The sequence below is a fragment of the Mauremys reevesii genome, linkage group 4, assembly GCF_016161935.1.
Source record: "Mauremys reevesii isolate NIE-2019 linkage group 4, ASM1616193v1, whole genome shotgun sequence".
Classification (NCBI taxonomy): Eukaryota; Metazoa; Chordata; order Testudines; family Geoemydidae; genus Mauremys; species Mauremys reevesii.
In genome coordinates this window covers 7,507,292-7,529,090 of record NC_052626.1, presented here as the reverse complement: position 1 = coordinate 7,529,090, position 21,799 = coordinate 7,507,292, and the positions used below count along the sequence as shown (strand labels likewise).

The 21,799-nt window shown below is 45.4% G+C and overlaps 1 protein-coding gene across 6 annotated transcripts in view; it reads left to right on the top strand.

Annotated features, from left to right (window-relative positions):
• The first annotated feature begins 5,301 nt into the window (after positions 1-5,301).
• TRIM9 (tripartite motif containing 9) overlaps positions 5,302-21,799 on the top strand; it is a 120,993-nt gene continuing 104,495 nt past the window's right edge. For all 6 annotated transcript variants that reach the window (XM_039537130.1, XM_039537128.1, XM_039537126.1 and 3 more), the window contains exon 1: positions 5,302-6,141. In XM_039537130.1, the coding sequence (XP_039393064.1) occupies positions 5,326-6,141 (816 nt within the window). In that variant the 5' untranslated portion in view covers positions 5,302-5,325. The remainder of the gene's footprint in view (positions 6,142-21,799) is intronic.

The following is a 21,799-nucleotide window of genomic DNA, read 5'->3' as shown; positions in this document are numbered from 1 at the left end:
TGTGGGAAGCACTAACAGGCCCGTGGCCATAGCTATTTTGGAATGCCAGGAGTGTGCTGGGATGACCTGAGTGGTGGACTCTGCACAGTTGTGCTCTGGCTGTGCTCATCAATGGACAGGCTGCGGAGAGGCGGTGCCGATGAGCTGAAGTCCTACCACCATGTCTTGGCTTGAGTCACGTGTGTTGTGAGCCATACAAAAGCACTCCTGGATCCTTAGGTTTGGGCCACAGGGCATTACTTCTGTTTCATCTGGATGACAGCAGCATTTTGGCTGAGATTTGCCAGGTGTCCCTTATCTGGCCAGGTCCCTGTGACCCAGGTTTGTTTTATGCACAGCCGTTCCAATCGTCTTTTGCCTCTTCCCCACCGAAGGATGCTTTCCGTGCATACGGCGTCTTCAAGCACTGTGACATCAAGCTCAACCTAGACCCAAACCTTCAAAAAGACCTTGGCAAAGTGGAGAATTGGTCTGAAATCAACAAGATGAAATGCAATAAAGACAAGTGCAAAGTACTTCACATAGGAAGAAAAAAATCAAATGCACAACTACAAAATGGGGAATAACTGGCTAGGTGGTCCTACTGCGGAAAAGGAGCTGGGGGTTAAAGTGGGTCACAAATGGAATCTGAGTCAACAATGGGAGGCCGTTGCACAAAAGGCAAATATCATTCTGGGGCACAATAACAGGAGTGTTGTAGGTAAGGTATGGGAGGTAATTGTCCCACTCTGGCACCTGTAAGGCCTCAGCTGGAAGATTGTGTCCAGTTCTGGGTGCCACAATTTATGAAAGATGTGAACAGACTGGAGAGAGCCCAGAGGAGAGCCACAACAAAGATAAAAGGTTTCGAAAACCTGACCTATGAGGAAAGGTTACAAACACTGGGCATGTTTAGACTTGAGAAAAGAAGACTGAGGAGGGACCTGATAACCGTCTTTAAATAAGTTAAGGGCTGTTATAAAGAAGACAATTGTTCTCCATGTCCACAGTAGGTAGGACATGAAGTAATAGACTTAATCTGCTGCAAGGGAGATTTAGGTTAGATATTAGGAAAAACTTTCTACCTCTATGGATAGTTAAGCTCTGGAATAGGCTTCCAAGAGCAGGCTGTGGAATATCCATCACTGGACATTTTTAAGAACATGTTGGACAAACTCATATCAGGGACAATCTAGGTTTATTTGGTTCTGCCTCAGCACAGGGGGCTGGACTTGGTGACTTCTTGACATCTCTTCCAGACCTACATTGTTATGATTCTGTGATTATCCACTGGACTAGTACACTTTGTATCACTATATAGTTTTTGTGTAGGGCCTACAGTAAACACCACACGGGAGGGGAATCTAAAATATATATATTCATTGCAAGAATGTAGAACTCTATATGAATCTTACTTTTTTCATCCAACACATTGGCAGTGCCCCAATCAGTAAGTGCTTCAAGTTATAAAAGTCAGAGGATGCAAAGGTTGCAAGCAGGGCTGGCTCCAGGCACCAGCCCAGCAAGCAGCTGCTTGGGGCGGCCAATGGAGAGGGGCGGCACATACCGGTCTTCGGCAGTGGGTCCCTCACTCCCTCTCAGAGTGAAGGACCAGCTGCCAAATTGCCGCCGAAGAGTGGGGCGGCAGCGGTAGAGCTGCAGATAGCGATCGCGCCTTTTTTTTCTTTCTGCTTGGGTCGGCAAAAAACCTGGAGCCAGCCCTGGTTGCAAGACACTTTTAAAATTAAATTCCACTTTTATTCTCTGCATTTTGAAACAATTCGTTTCCTCCCTACTCCAGACCCTATGGGTTTCTTCACCCAGTAAATCAATGCAGTACAAGGCTATTTATAGGGAATCTTACTATACAAGCATTTCAAGGTGCATGTTTTGCAATAATATCTAGAGGAAATTAACACAGCTCAGTGACAAGATAGAAGGAAAACTGTTAACATTATTTTGCAAATGCTCACCAAGGGAGCTTTCCTGAGAAACTCTAGTAAAGTGTTCTGTTGTGTCTAACACCAGACTGCATGTACCCACTAAGGAGAGATTCACACATACACACATACAGGGTTAGACCTTCTCTGTGTGTGCTTCCAGCTAAGATTCAGGCTGAGACCTTTGTAGTCCCTATGAACACTTCTAACAGGGGAGCCCAAGAGACCTCTTTCCCAGAGACTGCAAGACTTGTACCGAGCTTGTCCCAGCTCCAGTGTCTGAAAACAAGGGGGAATAATGGAGAGAGACACTCCTGCCCCGGTGGAGTACGTCACCTTCTCTGGATGGTGCTGTAGCATCCCTACCAGAGGGGATTGTTAGGCCTTGCTCATAAAGAGACTTATGAAGAGCCGATTGTGTTGCCTTGGCAATGCACCAGATTATCACTTTTTCCCCTGCACAATCAGGGGCACCGTTTCACATTTTGGTGGTGGTGGTAGTGGGGGATTTTAATTGTGATTCCAGGGGCTACTTAGGCACCTGAAAACTGTAGGGTTGGTTGTTGGGGTTTTTTTCAGATAATAACTTAGAAATTAGTTCATAGGAACACTGCATCTAATTCATATATATATAAAAAGAGAAATAAATATTAGACCCGCTCAGCTCTAATACTAACACATTCTCACATCCTGTATCAAGTCACTTAAGGAACACTGGTTAGGTTTAAAATTGTAATGTATATTCTTACTTTGTTACTAACTCTTGATACAACAATTGAAACAATTGTAAAAAATCTAGATGATTTTCTATCAGTCATCTAGATCTTTCTACAATTGTTTCAACTGTTGTTCTTGCAGTTCACCAAGCCTGGAATAGATCATTTAAATTTGGAAACATCCTACTAGGGCAAGGCCCTGTGAGTTTATACTGCACCTGCCTGGGGCTCTAGGGGTGTCACCTCACTACAAATAATAGACTAGAAACGGACCTTAAACAGGAGTGAAACTGACACTTTCACAGTATTGCCAACCCCAAATGTTCCAAACTCATGAATCAGGCTCACCAGAAATCATGAGATTGGCTTTAAAACCATGAGATTATGTAAAAATAACAGATTGGGGATTCTTTTTATTTGCCTTCTGCTTTTTGCGCCTTTAGGGGTCACATTTTGAAGCTTTCTCCACAGCCACGAGGACTAGAAAGTTCCTTTTTCTTTAAGAATGAAGGCTGAAATCAGATATCCACTTGACTCCAGGAGCTGACGCTTTAAAGAAAACAATAATTAGCATGAGACTCGTGACAAAATCATGAGAGTTGGCAACACTGCTTTCACTTCTGTGTAAAGGCTACTTACTTTCCAGAGGGCTCTTAAACACAACACTACAGTGATTGAGTTCCAGTTTTCATAGGAAAATATTTAAAACCAAACACTGTGAAAATTCCACATTTTAAAGTTGAGAAAAAAATGGAGGCTTCTGAGGTATATCAGGGCCACTGCAGGCAGGAAAAGAAGATAAACAGGCACAGGAGCTCTGGGCAGCTTTTCCACTTGAAAGTTGGAGGGTGAAATCTTCTAGCCCTTACTCCAGTAAAACGTCTATTGCCATCAGCCCCTCCACTCATAGATACTAACATGTGCTTAATAACTTTACACTTCATACTTAAATATCTGAGCCATCTTATCCCAGGCTACACATTTTACACACATTGGCTCAGGGACTGCATTTTCTGGCATATTCTGAACAGTGCTTGTTACTGAAATTGGGCCAGCTAGTAAGCTTAGGGAGGACTAATGACCCACCAGAGTTTGGCAGAAAGCAGCACGTTTATTATACTGATAGCTAAGTTCAAAAGAGTGTGTCACACTCATACTCACATACTCACGCTCCCAGGACAGGCACGGCACTGGAGATGTCAGGATTCTTCAAGGTAAGTGTCCCACAGCACAGCAATGGACGGTGCGATGAAGTTAAGTCTTCCCGAGGCACGATGGAATGCAACGCGGCGAACCACTGGCCAGGCAGTCAGTGCGAAGGGCTTTCACGAGAGGTACAATCAACATCACCAGACAGGCACTGCAGTGGAACCCCCAAGGCAAGCGGAAAAGAGGCCGCCCAAGAGGCGCCTGGCGACGCGACCTTCAGGTTGATAGCAAAAAAATGGGCTATACCTGGAACCAGCTAGAGATGATGGCCCAGAGAGAAAGAGAGATCTGATCTGTTGTTGGCGGCCCCATACGGTTGGGGGGGTGATGATGTGAACAATCTTGTAAGTGCACTCCTGAGCACATGGCCCCTTCCCCTTTTAAGGACCTGCTCCTCATGGCCTGCGACTAGAGATGACATGGCTGCGTCTGGTTGGTCACACTCCACCTCGGACAGTGTCCATGCATTGGGTGTGTGATCGCTGCCTCATCAGAGTATCATGACATGCGACTAGAAAGGACGTGGCCACGTTTGGTTGGTTCACCTCCACTTCGGGCAGTGTCCATGCAGTGTCCCTGCATTGGGCGTGTGATCGCTGCCTAATTAGAGTCCCAGACACCTTGTCTACCTGGGGGCTCTTCTGATCTTCCAGCTGCTCAAGCAGTCCATTCATCCCACAAGCATTCCAGGAGGAAGGGGAAGGGGGGAAGCCACGTCACAGGTATTCAAAGAGGGAGAGGAGACAAAAGACAAATTTAACACCATTAATTTGGGCTTGAATAGGGACTGGGAGTGGCCGGCTCACTACAAAAGCAGCTTCCGCCCGTCCTGCAATTGACACCTCCCCATCCATTATTGGGAGTGGACCACATCCACCCTGTCAACACTGGTTCTCCGCTTGTGAGGTAACTCCCGCCTCTTCGTGTGTCACTATAATATGACACGGGCACCCAGGGGCCCCAGCCGAGCCAGTGGCCGGAGTGTGCAGGGCGCTGTACAGGCAGAGCCAGTCCCTGCCCCCCAGAATCGTACAGTCCCCGTCCAGCGCTGGGAAACTGAGGCCCGGGAGGGCTCCAGCGCGGGGGCTGCTGGGAACGGAGCCACACACTCCCCTGACGCCCGGCGTCCCCGCCACACGCCAGCGAGAGGCCCCGGGGAGCCACCGCCGCCTCCCCTCGTCCCGCAGCGCCCCCCGCGCTCTGCCTGGGCGGAGCCCGGCGGGCGGGCCGAGCCAATGGGGCGGCGGGGCGGAGCCTGGCGGGCGGAGCCAGCCAATGGCGCGGGAGGGGCGGGCGGCGCGAGCCAATGGGGCGGCGGGGGCGGGGCGCGCGGGGCGGTGGGCCGGCGGGCGGCGCGGCGCGGCTGGCAGTGGTTAGCAGCGCGCCGGGCAGGCAGGCGGGCGGGCGCTCGCTGGCCCGGGTGCTGCCGCCGCCGGGGCGCTGCGCAGAGACCCCGCGGTTCCTTCCCGCCGCCGCCGCCCATGGACGAGATGGAAGAGGAGCGGAAAGGCCCCGTGTGCGGCTCCTTCTACCGCGAGCCGCTGATCCTGCCCTGCTCGCACAACCTCTGCCAGGCCTGCGCCCGCAACATCCTGGTGCAGACGCCCGAGGCCGAGTCCCCGCAGAGCCGCCGGGCCTCGGGCGTCTCCGACTACGACTACCTGGACCTGGACAAGATGAGCCTGTACAGCGAGGCGGACAGCGGCTACGGCTCCTACGGCGGCTTCGCCAGCGCGCCCACCACCCCGTGCCAGAAATCCCCCAACGGGGTGCGGGTCTTCCCCCCCGCCGCGCCGCCGCCGCCCCACCTGCCCCCGGCCGCCCTGGCCCCCGTGCCCCGCAACGCCTGCCTCACCTGCCCGCAGTGCCACCGCAGCCTGATCCTGGACGAGCGGGGGCTGCGCGGCTTCCCCAAGAACCGGGTGCTGGAGGGGGTGATCGACCGCTACCAGCAGAGCAAGGCGGCCGCGCTGCGCTGCCAGCTCTGCGAGAAGGCGCCCAAGGAGGCCACGGTGATGTGCGAGCAGTGCGACGTCTTCTACTGCGAGCCCTGCCGCCTGCGCTGCCACCCGCCCCGGGGCCCGCTGGCCAAGCACCGCCTGGTGCCGCCGGCCCAGGGCCGGGTGAGCCGCCGGCTCAGCCCCCGCAAGATCTCCACCTGCACGGACCACGAGCTGGAGAACCACAGCATGTACTGCGTGCAGTGCAAGGTGCCCGTGTGCTACCAGTGCCTGGAGGAGGGCAAGCACTCCAGCCACGAGGTCAAGGCCCTGGGCGCCATGTGGAAGCTGCACAAGGTGGGTGCTGCCGCCGGAGCTGGCAAAGGGCTGCTCGGAGGGGGCTGGGGGGGGGGTCTGTCTGTCGCTGTTCGGTAGCGCCCATCCCCGGGGTGCCTGGGCACCGGCATGCTCGGTGCCCCCTCTCCCTTGCTAGCCCAAGCGCTGTGAACCGGGGCCTTTTCCTTTCTGAAATGGGGAGAACGGGGCGGGGGGGTTCACCCCAATGCAGTTCTCCATAAGCCTCCAGGCTGGTGCTGCCTGCAGTGATTCACCCTTCCCCAGGCTCCCATAGACTTCAGAGAGGGTTTTGGCTAAGGAAGGGGTTGGCACAGCGTAGGGTGTGCGGATGAAGCTGCTCAGAGCACAGGCCAGGCAGGTAACAGGGCATGAGGGTTTGCAAAGGGCGAGCGGTGCCGGCCTCCTGGGGCACAGAGTGCCAGGGCTTGATGCAGTGTTGCTGATGAAGGGCTGTGTGTGGGCTGAGCATCACTGTGTACCCTGAGTCATCTAGAGGTGGCGGGAGGTGAGGAGGAAGGTTGGGAGTGGGTAGGCAGCTCCCCGGCTACATGCTTTACTGAATACTGATCAGCTGCTTTCTTGCACTCTGCCACTTCATAATGCACCTTCTTTGCCAAAGGGCGGGTTAGGAGACTCCTGTAATGAAGCAGAATAATGAGAGGGGGCTGCAATTCCCACTCCTCTCTCCATGCTGAGAAATTCATTTTTAATCCAGGACTGAGCTGCAGAGTTGGCAATTTCCCGGGAAAAACTAGTTGAGGCCAGGGAGCTGGTAATACCAGTTTAAACCCAGAACCTGGGGTTTTATTAGACTACATGAATGAAAATGACTGAAAAATAGTTAGCAAACTGATACTAGATTTGCGATAATCTAGTATGGTAGGGAATAAAATAAAACAAAAAAGAGCCTCTGCTTAAAGCTGGGTGCTGTCTACTTCAAAGAGAACCTTCTGAATCTGGGAGTTCCCCTTCTGTGTTTAGCAGTGAAAATTACCGGTTTGTTTAGTAAACAAAGAAGGGGGATTCCCAGATTGAGAAGATTCTCTCTGAGGTAAACTTCCAAACATACTGTCCAGGCTAAACTGTGAGTACCGTGACTCACGTTGAAATATTTCAAGATGTGCAAAGGTGGAAGACCGCTTGACCCGATTCATGGTTATTTTGAGAGAGTTCATGAAGGTGGCACAGAGAGTCTTAGATGCCGAAATTGTAAAGAAAAAGTGAGTGGGAAGGTGGACCGTATGAGAAAACTTTTTGCAAAATGCAGCGAAAAGAACAAAGACGCGCTGGAACCACTGACTTTGGCTAAACGTGTGCGAGTATTAGAATCAGCTGCTAAGGACGAAGGTACTGACAATTCTCCACTGTCACTGCCAAGCACATTGAAAGAAAGCCAGATCCAGGTCGGCCAAAGACAACAAGGAGGAAGTGCCACGGTTTTTCAACCACGAAGGCATATGTTGGTAACAAAACCAACCCCAGAACTGAAACGAGAGATTTGAAAATTGCAGATTTCTTTTTCTGGCTGTAATATTCCCTTTTCTGTTATTGAGCATCCAACATTTCAAGAAATGATCTTCCTAAGGCCAGGCTACGAAGCAGCCAGTCGAAAGCAGGTGGCAGTGAACTGTTAGACACCGTTAGTGATGGCTTAGGGTGGACGCACGCAATGAATTACATGAATTAATACAAGATGGCTGGAGTAATGTGCACAGTGACCCAGTGATAGCGAACTGGGTGCAGATAGGGAAAACTGTGGTTTATGTATCAGCAGTTGATAGTGGAAGCAATAAGGCGATTGCAAAGTGCCGTGCTACACTGGCAAGAGAAGCCAAGGAGTTAGCCAATGAGCTGCATGGTTGTGTTGTTAACAGCTACCTGACAGACAATGAGAGAATGATGCAAAGTATGAGAAGGGATTTGGAACTAGATGACGACACATCGGTTACGTATGGATGTGCATCACACTAGCTCAATCTACTTAGACAAGACCTTACCCCAAGTGCTTTGATGACACGTGTTGTAGATTTACAAAAGTATTTTCATCACCACCATCAGCCTGCAGCCTGGTTAAAAGAATGCCAAGGATCTGTACAACCCCAAATCCCTGGTGACACACATTGGAACAGTCAAATAACATGCCTGGAAACATACATTAAAAATCGGCTGCATTATCTCAGGATTGTGAGTGCTCATGAGGCAGAACTTGAAGAGAAAGTGGTCAGTATAATTAATAATCAAGGGATTTACCAGGAAGCAAAGAACTTGATCAGTCAGTTGAAACCAGTTGCGTGGCACTTGACACACTCCAAAGGAACACATCAGCAATTGCTGTTGCATGCGAAATATGGTTGGATCTACTGATAAATTGCAGCACACAAAGCAAAACTACAAAAGAGATTTCATGAGGCCATTACTCCTGTACACATGTTGGCCAACCTCCTTCATCCAAAATATGCAGGAAAGAAATTGTCAGCTGAACAAGAAGAAATTGCCAGGCAGTGGTTGCTCAGCAAAAATCCCAACTTTCTACCATATTTACTAGCATTTAAAGTAGAAGAAACTCCATATCCAAAATCAATGTTTTCATCCACTATCAGGGAAAAAGTTCCCCCTGTAACATGGTGCAAGAATTTGAAGAATGCTGATATTCCATCTGACTTCATAGAACTGGTGGTGCAGTTGCATCAGTGTCCAGCAAATTGAATGGGCATAGAATGAATCTTTTCAAACGTTGGATACATCTATTCAAAACTGAGGAATAGGATTGGTCTATCCGCTACATCAAAGTTGGTCTTCTGCTACAGAATGCTGCGTGGACAAAAGGACCTGGAGTGGTAATCTGCAACTCGGCATGTTTCTGATTGCTGCTTCAAGCCCACAACTCTGCATTATTGTAATTTTCATGGTTTTGATTATTGTTTGTATAATAATATTGAAAACTGACATCTGAGTCATGACACCTATAACTTCCTTAAGAAAATACCAAACTGAAATGTACACAGACATGCTGTGTACATTATATTATATCATCATATATATTAATTATGTCCACTGCAGTTTAGCTTTTTCTTGGCACAACCCTAAATTAATCTACAGCTGTATGTAACCACAATTAGAATAGGTAACTAAAACTAAGTGTAATGTCGTGTGCTTTAACAAAACAGTCTTTAAAATAGAAAATGCCTTAAATGGGAACTAACTAGGTTTTCCTGGAGCGATAAAAAACCATGATTTGGCCTGGTAGATCCACCGCTGGTAAATACCATACCATGCCTGCTAAGCTGCATGTTGGTGCCCTCCCGTCTAAGGTAACTAGGGCAGAAGTGACTTGGATGTCAGCAGACAGGGCTCGGTGAAATGTGTGTTCTGATGAAACATGAAAGCACAGCCTCATTACTTGGGCTAACATTGAAATAATTGCCCCTCTGTAATAAACAGGAGCTGGAGGGCGGGGCACATTGGAAGGAGTAGGTGGAAAATCCATGATGTAAGAGATATTGACATGTGGGCCTGTCTCTCCCAACCCCTAATGAAATAATTTTCCAGGAACATCTTCATTTATTCACATTGTGTTTTGACACAACATATGGAGGCAAACAGCCCTGTGGAGAATATACCAGGACTGCCACGCTGTAATTCCGTCCTCTGTGTAAATTGGGCATGGGGGGGCGTTCTCCATACTGACAGGCTGTCACTTCGCTTGACAGCTGTGCTATTCCAAATGGAAAAGGAATTAAAGGCTTGTGCTACACTAGGCAATATTGTACGTGTGTTCGAAAGAGGGTTGTTCCTCTGGCATTTAAAGAGCTGCAGTGTTGCTACAGCTGGGTTGCAATGGCTGCATTGTAAGTACAATATTAGACTTGGAAGGATAAGATTTTGACTGGTAAATGTCAGTTAACATCGATTTCGCTATACACACACAAACCCACAAAAAGTATTTCCATCAATAATCAAAATTTACAGATAGGCAGAGTAAGAAAACTGCTGCTTGAGAACTATTAGAGTTTGCCTGAAGGATATTTACATTGTTTATTTGGACATAGGATGTTGTGTTTATATTTCAATGGTTAGAAAGCTTTAACTTGTTGAATTGCAACATCTACTGTCATAAATCACTATATTTTGGCCCCTTCATTGCCTGATGTTCCCTATCTCCCCATAATTTCCTTCAACTGGGGGCATTTAAAGCTATAAAAATAGGGGGAAATGTTTAAAAGTAAACTGATATTATCCTTCAAAATGATAGAAAAATAAATAATAAAGATGTAATATTATTGATAGCAGCTAGTAGTTTTCACACTGATCTTCTGATGTCTATATCATCCTGCTGCTGCATCTCACAGCCTAACATATTGACCTACTACTGAAACTCACGTGCATATTGTGGTCCCTCAGTGTGTTAACATGACATGAGCCCTAAATGACTGTGAGTGTTGTGCTATGTTTTACAATGGGTGGGAGAAACAGCTGTTTCCCACTGAGGAGAATGTCTATTAATTTATCAAGAGCATCCTATTTTCACATGGAGGACCCTTCGGGACCAGATCTTCAGCTGGGGTAAATCAGTATATCTCCTTTGAAGTCAGTGGACCTATGCTGATACACAGTAGTGGAGGACCTTACTCACCAAATCATGCAAGTAAATGTCTCCAAAACAATGGAGCATCATGGGTAAGAGGTGTTTTCATTATGGTTTGTCGGTGAGCACTGGAATGGGTTACTTAGGGAAGGGGTGGAATCTCCTTCCTTAGAGGTTTTTAAGGTCAGGATTGACAAAGCCCTGGCTGGGATGATTTAGTTGGGGTTGGTCCTGCTTTGAACAGGGGGTTGGACTAGATGACCTCCTGAGGCCCCTTCCAACCCAGATATTCTATGAGTCTATCCCAGTTCACCCCTTATCTTCTGGTGGTCTTTAGCTCTGATGCAGCAAAGCGCTTAATTATGTGCTTAAGTTTAAGCACACAAGCAGTCCTGGTGATTTTAAAGTTAAGCACACACAAACATGCTTTGGGGCTTTTGTTCTCTTGATTAGGCTTGGCTTTTCTAGTGTATCTTCATTTTTACTGTCTTGTTAAAATGAAATTCTAGTGGAGAATTCTTGCTCTGTGAAGTCTTGTCTTCAGTGCCGCATGGGCACACACAATTACATTTTAATGCCATTTGAGGTTATCATTTCTCATTCACATTTCCTCTTCTCCTGGAGAATTGAATCTGAATGTTAAATCATGCTCTCTCCTGAGTCGTCATAAGTTTCGGCAGGTATTTGAAGGGCTTGCTGAGATGCCTGCAGTGACCGAGAGGGGGTTAGTGTTATTTTCTGCTGGGGATATGTTAGGGCAGGAGGGGATCGTCTGTTAGCTGGCATTTGAATGGGGTATGGTTGTGTAATTGAATTTATGCTGCAGCTGGGAGGTGTAATTCCCAGCATGGATAGACGTACGTGCGCTAGCTCTGCTCCAGCTAGCGTGCTAAAAATAGCAGTGTGGCCGTGGCAGCTCGGGGTAGCCCCCTGAGTATGTACCTAGGATTTCAGCTGGGCTTGTACTCAAGCAGCTCTCCTGAGCTGCTGCCCACGCCTCCGCAGCCACACTGCTATTTTCAGTGCACTAGAGTTAGCATGTGTACGCTTCCCCGAGCTGGGAATTACACCGCCCAGCTGCAGTATAGTCATAGCCTGAGGTCTGATCCTGCAGGGAGGCTACGTGCCTCTGGGAAGGTACCAAGTGGCCTCTAGATGTCCCTTCCAGGGGACCCTCCCAGGATCAGGCCCTTAAATGCAACCAAGCCTGGCTAAAAGAGCTACTTTCAAAGACTGAGAAATATTGTTCCTATTTGCCAAGTCATTTTGCAGTGATAGAGATGGATTGTTGGCTCAAATGCCACCCTGAAGCTTGCAAAAAGGAATGACAAAGATTGCCTGTACATTGTGAACCACCTTATAGAATGGTTACATGCAACATATACTTTGAGCTACATTTTTATCATTAATTTTAATAAAAGATGAACATGATCATTGGTTAAATCTGTGCTGAACGAAGAATGCCTAGAAAGCAATGTTTATATATTGATACATGACTGCCCGTGCAATTGCTGTTAAATACAGTATGCTTTACTTAGGAATGAGACCATTCAACTCCCTCTATACAGTTCGTTAACAAGTGACCCAGTTTTTCACCATCCAGTGAAAGTGGGCTGAGTGTGTCATTCTCTCAGATGATTATTTCAAAACATTAGCTGCACTGGGGCACATTTAACCATAGATATTTCAGAGAGCAGTGATTTTGAAAGTGCACACAGATAAAGAGAGAAATCCTTTTCTTAGCTGTCCTGTTTTCTACGGCAGCTGTTGAAAACGCCTTCATGCGAGCATAGAGGAAAATGGCTTTATGGTCTGAAACATCCTCATTTTAAAAATATACAAAAATTGCTCTCTGGACTTTCTCTGCAGACAAACCTGATTACTTGTTCTGTCAAAGGGAAAACCACAACATGGATTTAAATCCTATATTCCTTGCACATCCCAAGCTCCTCTTGATCTCAGTGGGAAATCTGAGAGTATAATGTTTGTTATTAATTATTATTATTTTATTTATTATTAACCGTGTTTATTACAGCAGTGCCTGAGGGTCAGCCAAGCATGGGGGCCCATTGTACTGTTCAGACAGAGGTGGTCCCTGCCCTGAAGAGCTTACAGTCTAAATAGACAAGACAGACACACATTATAAAGGCTATACCACAAGAATGGCAGCCCAGACTTTTGCTGAGGATTAAATAGGTTTACAGGTTTTCTGTGATGGCCACTGAAAAGGCCATGGCATGGTTAGTTCTGTCTCTCTAAGAGTTTTAGCCTGCTGCCCATCACTGTAGTATCAACAGCAATAGCAAAATCCCTAGTGGACTCAATGAGGTCGCTGGCACTTCTTCCTTTTTTGGGATAAAAACTCTGCTTGGGGTTATGGTTTTGTTTTTGCGTTTTTAGATGTACTTGTGTTGATTTGTTTCAGTGTTGTTTGGGGGCATTATTCTGGTTGCTAGGGGTTTATTGGGTAATAATGTCATTGTCAGGAGTGTAATTTGTCTGGTGGAAAGATCTGTTATGTGTTAGCCCTAGTCCCGAATGCCCCATCACAACCCACATTAATGCAACCCAGAGATTTGTTTTTCATCTTTTGTACAATTAAGGGATTCAGCTACCCTGACATAGCATGCAAGAAACTGCCACAGGAGATCATTGAAATATTTGATGAGTCACTTGCAGCGCAAATTCACTGGCATCCGGATCATATTTTATGGCTTTTTCACAAACACAGTCATGTGCAACAAATCAGGATACACACACAACTGGCAGAAAGAAAGATACAGGAAGGAAATTGGAAGAAAAAAGGGGGCTTTTGTGGCAGACCCTTGCTGCATGGCTAGCCGCAGTTCTGTTCCTGCTGCTGGAATTAGAAATCTCACTGCTGGCTTGCAGCCGTGATCTTTTGGGGTAGGCTGGGCTGAAATTTCAATCGGCACCCTTGGACTTAGCACATGCAGAAGTAGGAGGCCCTTTCAGGGTCTAGTGTGTTTCTGAGGTATCAAGAACAGCAGAAAGGAACTAAGACAGAGGTACAGCAGAGATCAAATTAGATGTCAGGTGTCTTGTCACATCCCCTCCTATGGATTCCACACACGCTTTTTGTTGATTCGTTGGTTTTTAATAGTGCAAGCTAAGCAGGTTAACAAACACAGCCAACATATGCTATGAGTTGGGTACCTGAATACACCATGCTACTTCCCCAGCCATTCAGGCACATCAACGTGGGCTTATCTTCTTCTTCTCCATCATCTCTTTCTTCCTGATGTGACTTGGCATCAGAGGATCATCTCTGTAAGACCATAAGATCATAGGATGGGAGGGGATCTCCTGGTCCTGCAGTCCAGTCCCAACTATCAAGGGCAACCTCAGAGGAGGGAGGGAGGGATGGCTCAGTGGCTTGAGCATTGGCCTGCTAAACCCAGGATTATGAATTCAATCCTTGAGGGGCCACTTAGGGACCTAAGGCAAAAATGTCTGGGGCTTGGCTCTGCTTTGTGCAGGGGGTGGGACTAGCTGACCTCCTGAGGTCCCTTCCCACCCTGATATTGTCTGATATCATCCCATTCATAAATTTATCAAGCTCCATCTTACAACCAGTTAGAGTTTCCTGCCCCCACGCCTCTTATGGGGAGGCCGTTCCAGAACTTCACTCCTCTGCCAATTAGAAACCTGATTTCCAGCCTAATTTACTCATGGTCTATTTATTCCCACTTGTTCTTCTGCCGACATTGTTCTTTAGCTGAAACAGCTTTTCTCCCTCCCTGATGTATTCTGACGACTGCCTCATTCAGGTGTAACATCGCTCACAAGTGAGATAGACCTGCTGACGGGAGCCCTCCACCACCCGGATGAACCAAATGTTTCCCCCTTTACTGATGCTGAGCGGCACCGTGCTCTGTGGGCAGAGCCTCTGAGTTCAAGCCAGTATTGAGAGCTGGCATTTCTAACCTACCCAGAGATTTCTGCAATGGGCTTTTAGAATCACATTTTCTCTATGTTGCTGTTTGAACAGTTTTCCCTAGAAAACTAAGCAAGAGCTCTGAATTTAGATGCAGGCTCAGTTTTAATGGAACAAGAGGTAACACCCTTCTTCCCCTGAGGGTGAGGGGTGGAGCATCAGGAAGGATGGGCTGTCATTTTTTCCACATCTATCTCTTTAAAATTGCTTTTGCGTTTTTAACCAGTAGATCTTGAACGGGACCAAAGTCTACCCATGACTCTGAAAACAGAGCAGATTAGGAGACTGATCCAATTCCCAGTGGACTCAGTGAAAAGACTCCTATTGATTTCAGTGGAAGTTGGATTGGGCCCTAGATTATAGGTTTCAAGTGGGATTTTAAATGGTGATGGGCCTTGTACTGGTTGATCTGCCCTGGAGAGAATTTCACCTCCCAGAACATGTCCATGGTAGCCCTCTTGCCTGATGGTGGATCTTTGCCACTGCATCATCTGGGGAATCTCAGCTCACGGCAATTTTAATGGCTCACAGTAGCAAAACAAGGGCTCCACAGGTGACACCCCAATCGTTAATAGGCTGTTAGTAGGGAGAGGCTAATTGACTAATGTGTGATCTGGATATCTGTTGATCCAGGATGGTGTTGGAACAGATGAGGCAAGTGATGCAAAGAAGAGATAATCTTTTCTGAGTCATGAAATGAAAGTTATTGTGAGCTTAATTTTGTGCCTTCTGCTCCGCACATCTGCACAAATAGAAAGTGAATAATGCCGCCTACACACTAGTATCGGCCTTAGGGACAGTAAGATTCTGAGCAGGCAGCAGAGTCAAGGTACTGAATGGAAGACAGCATTATTAATTCACTTGCTTGCCTGGCCCAGCTTTATGTCATCTGCTGGAGAAAGAAGCTTTTGTAGATAACACTTTCTTGTGACATATAGTTGCCCGACTGTAGAGGGATTCCTTTAACTCATGATGCTCATGGGAAAGAGCCGAGGAGTCGCTTTGCAGAGGAAGCTTTATTTGCATTTGCAAAGTAAAGTATTCGCTGTTAAAACAAGAGTGGCTAGAATCTGCACTTTCCCAAGCCTGCGCATTTTACTAGAATCCCAGTGTTCTTTCTCCACAGCCTCTTCATTCTTGCTTCCCAATGGCTAACTTCATTCCCGATCCCTTCATTTTTCTTTCTAATTCCTGGAGGCAGATGCTCAGCTGATGGAAATGAGCGCAGATCCTTAGAAATCAAAGTGAGCCCAAAGTTTCATTAAGGTCAATAGAGTTACATCAGTTTACATCAGCTGAGGCTCTAGCCCCGATGGTCTTTAGTCTTGCTTTGCATAAATGTTTATTTATAGGATGGCTTTCTGTCAAGTGTTTTTTTTCCCAGCTATGCTGCAGTTAACAGAATAATATGCAATCCGGAATAGCTAATTAATCAAAACTAATTTAATACATCGTTTTACAGCACATTCGGGAGGACTTTGTGCTGCATTGGATGCTAGTATAAGTCCTTCCAAACACTTGCAAATGAAAATGGACTCATAACTTCAGCTCGTGTAAATCAGCACAGCTCCACTGACCTGAGTGGTGAGTCCTAAAACGAGTTGATTTCAGTGGAGTTCTGCTGAGTTACACCAGATGAATATCTAGGACCAGATTTCTAAAGGTCTTCAGGTGCCTAAAGATGCAGATAGGTGCCTAGTGGCCAATGGGAGTTAGGTGCCTACACGCTCTGGAAAATCCCACTAGATGCCTATCTGCATTAGGCATCTAGATACCTTTTAAAATCTGGCCCAAGTTCCTTGTTTTTAATGGAAAATTAATTTCAGCCAATTCCATAAATGAGGATCCCCTCAGCCTGATTCACCTCACACTTACACTGGTGTAAATCAGGAGTAACTCAGTTGAAGTCAGTGGAGATAGACTGGTTTAAAACCAGTCTCTGGGAGGTGAATGAGACGGCCTGTCTTTCTATTGGAAGCTGCAGTAGGTAGCAATGTGTCCTTTGATTCTCTGGATTCCAAGGATGAGAAAGCAGAGCATTTAACATGCAGTGTAAACATTGCACAGGGTATTAAGTAAAAGATGTTAAGAATGAAAAAAACATTGTTTATATTTAAGCTTCACAAGGTGCACAGTAAGACCAAACAAAGAGTACGCCGGCAGTCTTCAGCCAGGAATACAGGCCCAAGGAGATTACACTTCTGTTCCTCTGGGCTCTTTCTTCTCACTCCTCAATAAAAACCAATCCCCCATGGTTAGAGGGTCATATTTTAAATAGATCATCTCGTTTATTAATTTATATTCCCCCATTCTGGAAAGCTCCTGCCCTTTCCATCACTCTAGTTGAAATCTCGGCTGTGCATAACAGAGAAATTGTACCGTATTTCCATGACAATAACTACATGTGGTTAATCTTTTAACCAAATAAGAGGATTGTTCAAGAAACAAAAGAAAAGGACTAGTCTTTAGAGGCTGTGAACCTTCTTACAGGGCATATGCTTGCTAGACATAAGAACAAATCATTCTGAAATATTTTCATCTTTCTTAGAATGTGAAGAAACTTCTGACACCATTTGACATAACACGGTAGCATTCCCATTCAAGTTGGGTTTTTTAAAAAGTCATTTTCAAACTGGGTAACAGCTGCCTTTGAAGCAAGTGTTTTTTCTTTTAAAAAAATGCCTTTTTTTCCTCAAAGAGAATCATTTAAAAATGAGCCTCAGCCCCTTGTCATTACACTGTCACAACACTACACATTGTGAGGTTCTTATTATAAACATAAAATGGACAACAGTTTTGTTCCAATCTGATCATGGCTAAGCCTTCCTCTGTACTTAGGATTTTCATGTTTTCTTTGCTCTATTCCGGTTGGCAGATTGCCTTACAAACAGTCCAGCTCATCCTTACACTCATGCAAGGTATCCCCACTCACTCCAAGTGGAAGAATTGTTTGAGAATGTGAAGTAGTTAACCAAACCGGACTAACACCATGCAGGTAACACTGAGGCTGACATATCTGAATTCCAGTTATAGTAAGAGATCTAAACAATTCCTATTATGTAGACATCATGAGGGGAAGGTACGAAGCTTCCTGGAAATGGAAAATATAGTTAGGCTTGGAAGAATTCCATTTTTATTCGTAAATGTCAGTAAATGTCGATTTCACAAACTGATGGAAAAAATATTTCCACCCATAATAATTGAAATTTACAGCTAGGCAAAATGAGAAAAATGCGGCTTGAGAATTTATTGGCGTTTCATTTAAGGATATTTATGTTGTATATTTTGACATGATGTTGACAATTTGTGTTTTAATGGTTATAAAGCTGTAACTTTTTGAAATTCAACATCTACTGTCATTAAATAATTTTTGTTTGACCCCCTCCGTTGTCTGACCTCATCCATAATTTTGGACAACTCAGAAACTTTTAATAAATAAAAATAAGGAAAAAATGCTTTAAAATAACTATCAATATTATCCATCTAAATTACACAAAAATACAAATCTAATTCTGCCAAGCCTACATAGAGGCACTGGACCTGATTCTCACTGATGCTAGTAAAACTCCAGAGTTCTTTCTGTTTTAACTCTGTTGTAAATGAGATCAGAACTAAGCCCATTGCTTCAAAGGGGCTCAGTCACCCTACCTAAATCAGCATATCGATGGTTGTCTAGATCACCATGCATAGCACCACTTGAGCAAGCCACATTACTCCCAAGCATTTTACAGGGAAAATCTATTCAGAATAGGTATCCATTTATTTGACTAATCTGGAATGAATTGGAAGTTCTGTTTGGGAGAAATACTGGCTGTTTCTGTTCTTGAAGAATGTACTACACCTCTACCCCGATATAACGTGACCTGATATAACAAGAATTCGGATATAACGCAGTAAAGCAGTGCTCGGGGGGGTGGGAGAGGCCTGTGCACTCCGGTGCATCAAAGCAAGTTCAATATAACACAGTTTCACCTATAACGCGGTAAGGTTTTTGGGCTTCCAAGGACAGCGTTATATCGAGGTAGAAGTGTATTTACCTGTGTTTGAACGAGGAATTAACTGTTGAGGTGCTTGTTTGACAATAGACAACAGAAGAAAAAAGACTGCCTCTATGAAAAGAAAAAACAAATTGAGCAGCTTTTTTGCAAGACAGTCTTGCTTCTGCAAGATCCATAGAATTCCCAGTTGTTTAGATCTCAAGCAAAGCACATGGGGGAATTGGTTGCAATTAGAGCTGGGTGAAATTTTTCATGCAAATTATTTTTACACTGAAAAATTCCAGTGCAAGTGGACCAAAACAATTGATAGATCTGTGCCGATTTCAGATAATTGTTTCGGTCGAATACAACTTTTTTAAAAATGAAAAGTCAAAACAAAATGTTTTCACTTTTTTTTTTCTGAAAGACTTTTCATTTTGGAATCAAGTATAAGAGGGGTAGTCGTGTTAGTCTGGATCTGTAAAAAGCGACAAAGAGTCCTGTGGCAATTTTATTTTTTTAAAATATGTTATGAAACCCACAAAGATTAAATGAAGCATTTTGTTTCGGTTTGAACAAAAAGTTTTATTTGATCCAAAATGATTTTTTTTGTTACTTTTCCAGTTTACCAGAAAAACTGGAAAAAAAAAATCTTTTCTGGTTTGACCCGAACCGATGTTTTCTTTAAGTTCAACCACCACACTGAAAAATCTGTAATTCTCATAGCTCAAGTTGCAACATATCTTTATTTTGCACATTTGGGGCCAGATCATTCTGTTAGTGTGTAACTGAGTGTGACCCAGGTGCAGGAGCTGGCCCTTATGTTTTACAATATACAATATTCTGGGGTTGATTGATAATCCTGGCAGGTGGATGGAGAAATGTAGTATTATAATGTCTTAAAAAAGGGAAAAAACTTGTAGCTAGAAAAAGAAAGTGAACTTTTGTTTTGAACAGTCTCTTAAGCCAGCAGTTGGCCTTAACAACAAATTAGATTGTCAAGACTTTAGGCTGCAAGATGTCTTGTTGAACTACACAAAAACACGGTAAACACGATAAATACATCTAATTTCAAAGATACATGTTTGCATCTGATTAGCCATCAAATTGACTGTGTTACAAGACTATAGAAATGCTAATAGATCAGTGCTCTGTTTCCTAAATGGACATTCGGTGGACAGAGCTCAGGGGAAGGATCTAACAGTTAAAAGTTTTTAAGATCAGTGTTAATTACGTCTTTCCTATGACTAGCCTTTTATTATCTGAAAAAGTGGGGCAGACCTGAACATTAACACGGTGTGACTATTGCAGGCTCCCCGGGGTGCACGGGGTTAGCTATCGCCCAAAGATGAGGGCTCAGATCTTCAGCTGGTGTGCAGTGACTTAGCGCCATTGAAGCAAATAGAGCAACACTGATGTTCTTGGGTGTAGAATCTGGCTCGAGCTTTTGAATGCCTGCTGTGGAGTTCCCAGTCTGATTCTTAAATGCTGTATCTGTTCTCATCTGAGGCTGGCACTTGCATTTTAGAAACAGAATAATCACGTATGGAAGTCTGATTTGAGCAGTCCTCAAAAATCACAGGCCAGATCTGCAGATGGCGTAAATAGCTGGAACTCCCCAAACGTCAGCGGAACCATGCTGTTTGCACAGCTGCTGCTCTGTCCCTATGATGGAAACCTTTGCATTCAGTTCCATGAGTCCCTTTTTGACATGCTGACCATGGGGCGTTAGCCTGTCATTTCCCCCCCAGTTGTCACAGTTCTCTGCGGCAGGGTTGTATAGGGTGTGCAAATGAATGAGAGCTCACGGTTGTTTTGACAATTAGAGGCTGAATAATGCATTTGTAGCATTATTTAAACCAGAGCTCTCGGGCTGTAGCTACTTCTGTATTCCACCCCATGCTTAGAGCCTGGATTCTTCTGTGATGGAATCCCTCTGTACCCCTGGCATTCAGCTAATATGATCTTTTGTTGTGGTTCAAAGAGAATTAATAGGAATTTAAATAAGACATTAGAGGAAGTGAACACTGCGTGTGTTTCAGGGGGTTCTCTCTTTGAGGCTGGATGTAGCTTTTGAAAGCGCTGCGGGGACATTTGTACATCTCCTTCATGATAATATTGTTCGTAGTTGGAGCCAAATGAACTAGTCCGTAAACCTGCACAGATGGCCAGTGAATATTCTGCCTGCCATTCTGCTGTCCTAGCAACATGTGCTAGGAGATCAGCTCGGCCAAGGCATTCTTCCGACTTCCCCACTTTCCTTCTCCCCCTTACATCTTGACCTCTGCACACTGCTCACACACATCAGCTGTAGGCTAATGAGAAGAAACTGCTTTCTCCCCACCCCCTCACTCCAAGCAGCCTGTGTTAGGCAGTCGCGGCTCAGTCTACCGGTTGCCGTCGGCATCAGTTCCTCTGAGCCAGTAGGCCCTGCACTTTAGATGCAGTTTCTGTGGACCTGCAGAAGCAGCCCTAGAACACAGATTTGAATTGCCTGCTGATTGTTGAATAGAAAAGACTGGGTCACCACTGCGTGACTCTTGATTTTATACAGCTCTCACTCCACTGAAATAAAGAGCTGGTGGTGAATCAGGCCTTGAAATGGCAAATGTTCTATGCCGGTATATCAGGGTATCCATCTTGAGAACTAGAGGTATTGATCTGGGACCAGATTCACTGGTACACTTTGTGCTGCTGTGTTGTCTCAAAGCAGCCATGAGTTAGCTCGAACCAGAGTGACACAAAGCAGCTGGAGAATACTGGTGAATCTGGCTCTCAACATCTGTACCTGCGCTAATGTGTGAGAGAGATTTATAAGGCAGCAAGAATGGGAACTGTTACCATTTCTTTGACACCCTTCTGAGGATATTTGAAAGATCAAGGCTGGGTTTGTGATTCAGGAACTAAAGGGGGATTGACAAGATGTGGGTTCAATTCCCTACTATGCCACAGATTCCCTGTGTGACCTTTGGCAAGTCGCTTAATCTCTGTGCCTCAGCTCCCACCTGTGCAATGTGGGTGTAATACTCCCCCTTGTCTGTTTTACTAGCAAACACTTAAGAGCAGAGGCTGTCTCCTGCTGTGTGTACCTCCAGCACCTACTGCAATGGACCCGGATTTTATCTGGGGCCTCTATGA